The 10,564-nt window shown below is 44.8% G+C and overlaps 1 protein-coding gene across 1 annotated transcript in view; it reads right to left on the bottom strand.

Moving 5' to 3' along the window:
• FRMD4A (FERM domain containing 4A) overlaps nucleotides 1-10,564 on the bottom strand; it is a 327,824-nt gene that overhangs the window by 159,858 nt on the left and 157,402 nt on the right. The window contains exons 4-5 of the mRNA XM_019663415.1: nucleotides 9,326-9,418; nucleotides 8,758-8,842 (exon numbers count right to left, since the gene is read on the bottom strand). Of these exons, the coding sequence (XP_019518960.1) occupies nucleotides 8,758-8,842; nucleotides 9,326-9,418 (178 nt within the window). The remainder of the gene's footprint in view (nucleotides 1-8,757; nucleotides 8,843-9,325; nucleotides 9,419-10,564) is intronic.

The raw sequence follows: 10,564 nt of genomic DNA, 5'->3' as shown, positions 1-10,564 counted from the left end.
ACATTTTTTGGCACCCTCTGTACATATATTTTTAATTATAGTTGACATGCCATATTATTTTATATTAGTTCCTTATATATTTTTTCTTGAGCTATTTCTTAAGCCTACCTGATGAACACTCTCAGAGGGTCCCTGTTCTCCAATTTGGGAAGCTTGCCTCATCACATGGAACAACAGCCTTTAGTTGAATGTGATCTCAGGTCCTACAGTGACCTCTGGGGCTGCTTGTAAAGTACATGTGTGAGGGGTAAGCGGATGGGGGAGATGAACCTGGACAAGCATGCAGAAGTCAGGTCAGAGAGCACATGCCAGGGATATCCTTAGCGTGGTATTGGGCAGCCAGGAGAATTACAAGTAGGGGAACAGAGGAGAATTCTAGAAAGAGGCTCGGTGGTAAGTAAACTAGGAGATTGCAAGTGGACAAGACCAGAAGCAGAGATGACCACAGAGATTTCAAGACCAGGAGAGGTTTGTGGAGGCCCTAATTACTGCCCGGGGGTGTGTGTGCGGGGGGAGGTGTGCATAGAGAGTAAGGGATGGGTATAAGAGCTACTTAAAATGCAGAGATAACAGGAATTACTGACTGAAGCTAGAGAAGGGAGCAGGTGGGAGAGAACAGCTGACATCACGGTGGATGCCCAAGTTTCTGGCTTGGGGAGCTGGTTGGGTGGTAATGCCAGCGACAGAGACAAGGAGGTGCCACAGAAAAAAAGAGTAAGTTTGGGGGCGTGCGTGTGCAGCTGATGGGTGAGAAGGCCACAAAGCTGAGGCAGATACAATCACGTGTGGGTAAGGGAGCAGGCGCTTGATGGTGCTCACTCATGCAAGCTTTTGTTTTCTCTGCAAAATCATAAGCAATGTCACTTCTCAGAACATAGGCGGCGAGCTTCTGGTTTGGAGTCTGCAACAGGAAGGAAAGAAAGCCATGCAGGGACCCTGAGCAGGCACGTGGACAGAGCCAGCTAGGAAAACTGATGTTCTCTGTGAGATGGGTCACAATCAATCATGCACCAGCCTGCAGGTGTGTGCTATTTCCCCCTGACTGCACTCAGCAGCCCAGGAGTAGAAATAAAAGAAGCATGTGATTGGATTGATCCAACCCTGTGTGTGTGTGCGCGGACACACACGTGTGTGTATGTGTGTGCACGCACATGTATGCATATGCATGTTGTGTGTGTCCATGTATGTGTGCAGGTGTGCACGTGTTATGTGTATGTGTGCAAGTATGTGTGCATGCATATATTATATGTGTGCGTGTATGTATGCATGCACATGCCAAGCAGCAAGGGGGGTAAGGTCCAGGGTAAGGGAGTGGTTGCAATGGTACATAGCTGGGTTTAGACTGAACTGGCAAACGGGTGACGGCAAGCAAGGCTGATAGGACCTTGGAAGTTGGGGAGCATGCATATATGCCCTTCCTTCACTCAATGCGGAGTTTCCAACAGGCCGCCAAGCTTTGTGACTATGGGTTTCCCTTCAGGGGCACTCTGCCAATGGCGCCTGAGTCGGCAGTGTCAGGCCTGGCGGTGCCGCTCTCCACATGCCTCTCACCCAGGGCTGGGTGCATCTGTCCTTCATACCATCTCTGCAGATGGATGCTGGTTCTGCAGACGCAGTCAAGTGTGGAATGTGAGATAAGTCAAGGTCATGGATCTTGACTTGGGTGCTGATGGCCCTGCCAGCAAAGGGAGCGACCATGGCAGTCTCTGATAAGCAATCATAGTGTCGCTTTTCACTTGAGAGAGGCAGGCAGCGTGGTGAACAGGGAAGGGCCCGAGGTCTGGAGTCTGATCTAACCGAACAGAGGCCATAATTTATTAGTCATGCTGGGGGGAGAATTCACCTGACCGTCCTGGGCTCCCATCTTATCCTTCATTGAGAATAATAATACCTGCTTCAAGCATTGTTATGAAGATTAACAGTCATCCTGAATAATGAATAGTTCCTTTCTCTCCAACCTTTTTCCTTTTGGGGTAATTATTAAGACCCAGAAGCCACTGTGATCATTCCTGATGATTTGACTGATGAGGTAGAAGGAACGCGTCCCTTTTAGGCTAAATCCCGGATCAATAAAGGTGTGTGCCTAGTCCTCCATCCTGCCCTTTTGAGAATGTCCTGTAGTGTCACACCAGCCTGGGGCCCTCCAACAAGAAAATGCTCATTAAAAAGACTGACTCTGGCTTCGAGGCTGAAGCAGAATTCTCTGAGTTCAAATTCATGTTATTTAATATACTGGGGTCTGATGTTTCCTATTCGGTTGAATGGAGGCAATAATTCTGCCCTCACACTCACAGATGTTTTGGTTTTGAATATGCTTTACAGAGAAAGAATATATAAATGTCAAATAACAAATCACATTGGGATGGCAGCCCAAATGTAGATCCTCAGTGATACAGGGTTAATATTCCCCCTCGATGAATTCCTAAAACTTGGCTAAAGGCAGTCGAGGTTTTCCACAGTTCCTTTTATCAGGTAGTTTTATTCTCCTTTTCCACGAAGGCGAACTGGACACGTGTTAAACAGATGTAACATATAGATGTTTAAACGAAAGCAGGAAGGCTGTGACGGCCTGGAAGGTCAGGCTGCTGCCAGGTGCGTATGTGTGATGGATGCTGGCCTGGAGCTGCTCTTGTTAGAAGGGTCAGCACCACTCACGGGGGAGCGCCCGGCTGGATGGGAGCCCTTGTATGGACTCCAGCATATGCCAGGCTTGGGGCTGTGATGACGATCACTTATCATCCCACCCCTTTGGAGAAAATGGACTTGGGCATTCCTGGAAAAGCACCGACTTATAAGTTGGGAATTCTTCCCAGGCTGAACACCAAGGTAAAAACGCAGAATTCACCTTCATGGGAGACTCTGTTTCCCCGCTCCGAGAAAACAAACTGTTGCTTTATTCCTATGCTGTTCGGCTAGCTGGAAAGTGGGGGACTCGGGGTCATGGTGGCTCTGGAAGCCAGGGTCCTCTGTGGCGAGGGTCCAGGTGACACCCACCCTGGGAGGCGGTTGTAACGTAATAGTTCAAGTGACATAGGATGAGGAAGGGGCAGGGCAGAGAGAGATCCTGGAAGTAGCAGCTGAGAATTAATGCACAGGAGAATCTGAGGAAGAAGAAAGACTTCAAGACTGAAAGCCTAGCTGACTGATGGGATAATAATGTCACAGGTTTGAGGGGACCACAGAAGGTTTGGAGAGGTGATGGTGGGTGGGAAGATGATGAATTTGGCTTTGAACCTGCCGAGTTTGAAGTACGCAGGTTGGCCAAAAGGTAACTAGAAATAGGAACCCGAGGCTCTCCGGAAAGTTCTGCTTTTGCAATCAGCTGAAGGAGCTGTTTGCCCGTGGACGTCCTCTGCTAGGGGTCTTTCCCTAAATGTGTACTTGGAGAGCTTTTCCTAAGGAGCATTCTTTGAGGTGCCTGCTGTGGGCCACCTCGGAAAATAGAAGGCCGATGGCAGAAGCATCACTGGATCTCTCTCCAGTCACCCCGTTCCTGGCTCTGTCTATTGTCAACGCCGGTTCTACATCTGCAGCTTCCTTTGTGTATCTGGTTTCATGGATAGAGAAGTCAGCTTGAAATGATCTGGAACTACCTGCACGTTCTCAGCAACGAACACTTCAATGGTACCCCAAGCTTTCCTCCAAGGCTTGGCTCCCCCAACCCACAAATAACTTGGCTCATCACAGACACCTGGAAACAAGACCTGACATAACAACCAGCCCAGTGTTTTCTGTTCTTGGTTAATGTTGTTGAAAAGCCCTAGAAAAGAGGGGACAGCCTAATGTATGGCAAGTGTGCTCAGCCGCCTTCCATCACAGGTTACTCTCTGCTTTATAGGGTTACTCTCCCATGTATCTGAGAAAATGCAGACACCACTGAAGAGAACAGGACATTGAAGTCATGCCCATCCGTAATGAAAATGGCTAAGATTAGCTCTGATATGTTCGCAGCTGTTAAATCCAAAAGGCATCAAATCCAAGTTTAGGTTTACTCTGCCAGCTGTGGCAAAGATACACACTCCTCCTGTTAAATGGGGCCCTTAGCTCTGATTTTAGGCCCTTCTAATGCCTCCTGTGGTATCTGGATGGCTACGACTAAAACTGCATCCTTGGCCATGCTCTTCGGGAAGAACTGAACTGTACATCACTCGTGTTCTGCCCTTGAACTTCTGTTCACATATTTTAAAAGAGCTGGGTCTGTGTATTGGGTGGAAGGGTTAGTGTCCATTGGAAGAATGAGGCATTCAAGTGTCGACTGGCCAAAAAGAACTCTCCGGGAAATCCACCAAAAGAACGGTTTATTCGGGAAAAGTAAAGAAACCAAAACCACCACAGCAGTGTGGGAACGCACACCTCCAACAGGGGCACCAGCCTGTTGCTCACATGAAGAAGAATAGCCCCGGTTCCAAGGTGGCGATTCTATTTATTAGCATCCCTCCCCTGGAAGTTACCACAAAGTTTAACAGGAAGTCACGACTAGAGAGTTACCAAGGGGCCCAGCTCCACCCATAGTCCTCCCAGCTCTATGGTTAAGCATCTTAAGATGTCAGTTCACTTTTATCACAACCTCTGCGGTTGTATTGCAATGAAGGTTCTGGATAGAAACAGCCTGGTGGCTCCAACGTCTGGGGACTCCAATTCTAGCTTTGCTATGATTTGGACTTTGCCCCTAAACCCAGGACACAAACCTGTCTGGCTTCACACAACCTTCTGTAAACCAATGTGATAAGTATGGTCAACTCCCTAAGATTGTTGGAACGATTAACTACGAGAAGCAAATCCAGTTCTTTGCCATCACAAAACAAAACTTCTTATAGTAGATTAATGAACAGAAAATGCCCATTGTTTCTGATACTTTATTATGCCGTATCTTCCCTCACCAGAAAATGCATTGATAGGTGGTTTACTGCTGAGGTTCAACTATTCTTCTTTGGGATAAAATAAGCACACTCCAAGAGGCCAAGTGGCACTTGTGACAGAAGGAAAGAATATACAAGCTATTGTTCTGCAGCTTTAAACAGCCACCAAAACAGAACCCACGTGTTTGTGGTATATGCCCCTCCCCCACAAAAAGAAAAAAAAATGGTGGGGGGAGGGCCTCTTATCTTCATTCCACACAAGCATCCTATGTAAGAGCACAAACATGTGTGTCCACGGACACACACTGACACGCCTTCCACACCCATGCCCTCTGTCTAGCAACTGGGCATGCAGCTATACCTTGAGTTCTATTCCTGGTAATAAACCAAGACAAACTTGATTTCTCTTTCCTTTGATCACTCTCCCCACCCAGACTTTTCTGATTAAAAAAAAAAAAAAAAAAAAAAAAAAGGGGGGATACCAGGTGTACATACCTGACACAGAAGTATAAAACCACCGGTCCTGACTTTTTGGGGAAGTCATGTTCCAACACTCTTCGATCTAGTTGAAGCNTAATAATAATTCTGAGCCTAAATCTGTTGGGTCTGAAGCAACTTGATTTTCGAAGCAATGCCTTACTGTCTATATCACATTTTAAGTCGAGTATGAAGGAGTGAAGGCATTCTGTTTCTCCAGCCCTAATTTTCTCCTCAACAGTATATTATGGAGACATAACCAATTCCCCTTTCAACTCTCTAATAATGAAAAACTTAAATGCGATGGCAAACTCTACTTTTTTTTTTTTTGTTTGTCTTTTGTTTTTGTTTTTTGCAACAGCATTCATTTCCACCAAGTTCTGGGTTGCCTGGCTGTCCAAGAGGCAGGAAGGTAGAGGAAATAACACGCATATTCTGAAATGAAAAAAAAAATCACATCCTCTTGACAGAAACTGGAAAGCGGTTTCCTGTTAACCTTTATCACCAAGAAACAGCCTGGAAAACCCTAGGAGTTCTAGGCCTGTCATATTATTACCCTGTAACCTTGGCTATTTAACTTATTCTGAACCTTCCATCTGTGTTAGCGAACTGGCGAGTCAAAAAGGCCTAGAGAAAAACAGGCCTCAGATATCTCAGTTCACACACCGATGCCCAGAGTACCAGGGAGAAGAAACTTCTGTGGAAATGCTGATGGTTTGGGTTCAACGTCGAGATTTTCCTCTCCTTTTTTAAACCAGTGCAGTCATTTTTTATTTTCCTGAGAGCCTTGTCAGAGGTCCTCCTTTGTGGCAGCAGGTGGCGATGTTGCATTTCTTTAATTACTAGTGCGAGGCTGCCTCAAAGACCTGATTCACAAAGAAAATTTTGGGTCTGGGTAAACCCAAGGAAATGAATGATTTCTTGTAGATTCAGAGAGGGTTTGCATGGACAATTCCAAGACTGGTTCTGTTTTAACCATGGGTTTCTGGTGCTTTGACATCTGGGGCTGTGCTCACCCTGGAAGGACTGCCCTCCCAGCATGNGCCGGCTTCTGGACAGCCGCTCACTGTGGCTGCTGGCCACTCACGCTGGCTGCTGGCCACACACGGTAGCCCATGGCAACCCACTGCAGCAGGGGCTGCAGCCTACGCTGTCGCTGGCGATTCACAGCAGCCCAGTTCCAGGTCAAGCTGTTGTTCAGCATCTTAGCTTTAGAGGGCAGTGTCACTGGCCCTCATATGTGGGATCCAAACCGGAGCCCTCTGGAGTCCCAAGCCAGCTCTTAACCAACGCGCCACTCTGCCAGCCCGAATTGTACACTTTAATATTAGTGTAGTTTACTATATGTCAGTTGTACCTCATTAAAGCTATTTTAAACAGTGAACCACACAGATACATGATGATATACAAATGGAGTGACTTGTGTATTTCTTCCTTCCTTCCCTCCCTCCATCTCTTTTTTCTTTCATAAATGTCAACTGACCAACTTCTCTGAAAAAGAGTCTGGAGATGCAGCCCAGAGAAAAATAGACACAATTCCTTTTCCCCTCAAGCTTATATGCTTGTAAGGATACACTCAACCACTATTTCCACAAGTAATTACATAATTACTAAGACTATGAGGGGTCGTGAGTTATGAGAACATGTAAGGACCTGATCTAGATCAAGAAACACTGCCTGGTGTTTGAGTGAGATTTAAAGAATTATAAGAGTTAACTTGGCAAAGAGAAAGGGGAACTTTCCCACCAGGAGGGCCAGCCTGTGCAAAGGCCCTGAGGTGGAAAGAAACTTAGCACCTTAGTGTCATGTGAGTAGAACGGGATGAGGCTGGGGACCAGCTAAGGGGGCCCTGGAAGCCACGAGGAGGAGGCTGGTCTTTGAAGAGCAAGCAGAGCCACAGAACAAGTGTGAGCGGAGGAACCTACTCCTTTTTGCCCCTCTCCTCCCCTTACCCAATCTCAGTCCATCCTTCTGGAGGATGAGGCCTAGAATCACCATTACTTAGTAAACTCATGTCCAACAGACACACTGACTACACAAAAGCTCCCCAGGCGCCTGAAGCTGTGTGACACCGATGTTTATAATGCACATTCACATGGGGAAAGCTGGAGCCTATTCTGTGGAGAATGAGGAACAAAAGCTGTCTGCATCACTCTATTAAAATCTCTGCTCTTCCAAGCACATGCTTGCCCCTAAACAATGAAAGGAAACATGCTAGAGGCTTCCATCTCCATTGCAGCAAGACTTCCTTCAAGCTGCACCTTTTGCACAAGAAAAAAATCTCTTTCAAATAAACCCACACTTGTGGCCTAGGGATGATGTTTACCGTATTTGCCGGCGTATAAGACGACTNGTTAGTGGGAATATAAAATTGGCGTCGTCGCTATGGAAAGCACTATGGCAGTTTCTCAAAAAATGAAAAATAGAACTGCTATACAATCCAGCAATCCCACTTCTGGGTATACACTCAAGACAACTGAAAGCAGGAAATGTGTACAGATATTCATAAACCCATGTGTATACCGACATTATTCACAAGAGCCAAAATGTGGAAGCAACCCCAGTACCCACTGATGGATGAATGGATAAACAGGCTGTTGTATATCCATATAACTGAATATTATTCAGCCTTAAAACGGCAAGAAATTCTGACATAGGCTACAACATGGAGGAACCCTGAGGACATTATGCTAAGTGAAGTAAGCGAGTCACAAAAGGACAAACACTGTATGATTTCACTTATATGAGCTACCTACAGTAGACAAATTCTTAGTGACAGAAAGGAGAATAGTGGTTGCCAGAGGCTGCAGGGGGAAGAAGAATGTGTTAGTGTTTAATGGGTATAAAGTTTCCATTCTGTAAAATGAAAAACATCCTGAAGATGGAATGGTGATGATGTGAATGTACCACTGAACTGTACACTTATCAATGGTTGCAGTAGTAAATTTTATGTGTATGTTAGCACAATTAAAAAAAATTCGTCCTACCCAAAGTACCAAGAGCATCCCTTTGAGAGATACTGCTAGAATGTCTAAAAATCGTCAGATATATTGGAATTTGGTTCCAAGAAGTTCATCCATACTAGCGTTCATCCAAACTAGGGAACTACGTTGACTAGTGCGTTTGTCATACTTGTCTCACTCTCCTCTTTGTCTCAGTTGCCAGGTTAAGGAGACTCCCAAGATCAGGTTAAGGAAGATGTCAAGGAGCCAAAAACACAGCGATGGGGTCAGCAGGAGTCACGTGATTATACCAGTAGCTTTAGTTTCATGGAATTCTCATTTATTTATAGTAATTAATTTATAAATTCCTTCTGCTTATCAGTAAAATCACGTTAGGGGCCATGGCTTGGGATATCCCGCTTCAAATGATACTTTCAGATTTTGATGGGAAACTCTGAACAGGAGGAGAAAGTTCTTACCTTGTAGATACAGGACTTAGCATTCAGAAAGAAGAGCTCAATGGTGGCATTATCCTTTAGGTATGAGATGCTTTCTATGTAGAACCTGGAAGACAAAAACCGCAAATGAACCCCAGAAGCATCAACTGGTCAAGCACGTAATGAACCGTTCTCTGAGGTACAGGGTTTGACGGGACGACTAGCACTCCCGATGCTAAATAAACAAACAAAAAAAGGTATCATCAAGTTGTGTTCATAGAATTCATTTTGGGAAGAAAAACGGTGTTTTTCAAGTCCATTTATGGTGGGTGAGGATCATCATGCCTGACAGCCCTTACCATAGCAAAGAACTCGGCCTGCCATCAACTTCTTAGAGAGGACTTCAACTGGACCATCTACTTTCTTTTTCCTTAGCTGCTTTCCAGCTTTTTATGTTATTTGTNATGCAGCTATACCTTGAGTTCTATTCCTGGTAATAAACCAAGACAAACTTGATTTCTCTTTCCTTTGATCACTCTCCCCACCCAGACTTTTCTGAAAAAAAAAAAAAAAAAAAAAAAGCAAAAGGGTGAATACCAGGTGTACATACCTGACACAGAAGTATAAAACCACCGGTCCTGACTTTTTGGGGAAGTCATGTTCCAACACTCTTCGATCTAGTTGAAGCCAGTTTAAGTGTCCCCTGCAGAAAATGAAGACAAATTGGTCACGGCTTTGGATTTTGCAGATATTTCTTGTGACGAAGGTATATGTGTAGCAGAATGGGCTGGATCTCGCAGATAAACATGGACCTTTGCCTCACTATTAAGTTAACAATATTTGAAGAACCCAGAGGACTGATCTGGGGAACACTGCATGAGTGGGAGATACTGTGTGACACGAGGGAGGACAGTGACACTCAGAAAGGAGAATGACACTCAGAAAGTCAGGGGTTAGAGACTTGCTGTCCAGTTCCTAGACTGCACTGAAATGAAAATGTAATCATTCTCTCTCTCTCTTTCTCTCTGTTGGTAATTCCCTTTGCACCACACTCTGGCCTGCCTTTTTTTTTTTTTCCTGAAGGACTCAAAACACATTTTAGAAACATGTTAGCTATCTTCGCAACATCTTGCTGGAAGCCGATGGGTTGAAAAGCCAATCACAGACAGTGTCTTTAAAAAATTAAATTTCCATCTACCACATGACCCACCCATTCTTCTCTTAGGTATTTACCCAAGAGAAATAAAAGCATATGGCCATGCAAAGGCTTTTACAGACAGATGTTCGGAGGCATTATTTTTCACAGCTCAAAACTTGAAACAACCCAAATGTTTATCAACATGGGGAATATAGAAACAAATTATGATATAATTACATAACAGAATACTACATAGCAATAGACAATGAACTACTGATATCTAGAGCAACATAGATAGATCTCAAAATAATTACGCTGAGTGAAAGAAGTCAGTCAAAAAAGACTACAGATTATATAATTCCATTTATAGAAAACTCTAGAAAGTGCAAACTAATCTACAGTGACAGAAAGCAGACTGGTGGTTGCCTATGGGGGGAGGGGTGAGAGGGAGGGAATTACAGGGGGGCATGAAGAAAAATTTAGGGGAGTTATGGGTATGTTCATTATCTTGATGGTGGTCATGGTTTCATGGGTGTAGACATGTGTCAAAACTTATCAAATTGTACATTAAAAAAAATTTTTTTTTAAGACCTTATTGGGGAATCGGGGGATGGGAACAGTGCTGGGGAATTGAGGGAAGGGGAACAGACAAGTTGCTGTCCTTTTTTTGTTCTTCAGTCTAGTTGTGGAGGACATTGCTTTACTGGCCCA

Source organism: Hipposideros armiger, unplaced genomic scaffold (assembly GCF_001890085.2).
Source record: "Hipposideros armiger isolate ML-2016 unplaced genomic scaffold, ASM189008v1 scaffold_390, whole genome shotgun sequence".
In the NCBI taxonomy this organism is placed as follows: Eukaryota; Metazoa; Chordata; class Mammalia; order Chiroptera; family Hipposideridae; genus Hipposideros; species Hipposideros armiger.
The sequence above is the reverse complement of the archived record's forward strand: the minus strand, read 5'-3'. Positions and strand labels throughout refer to the sequence as shown.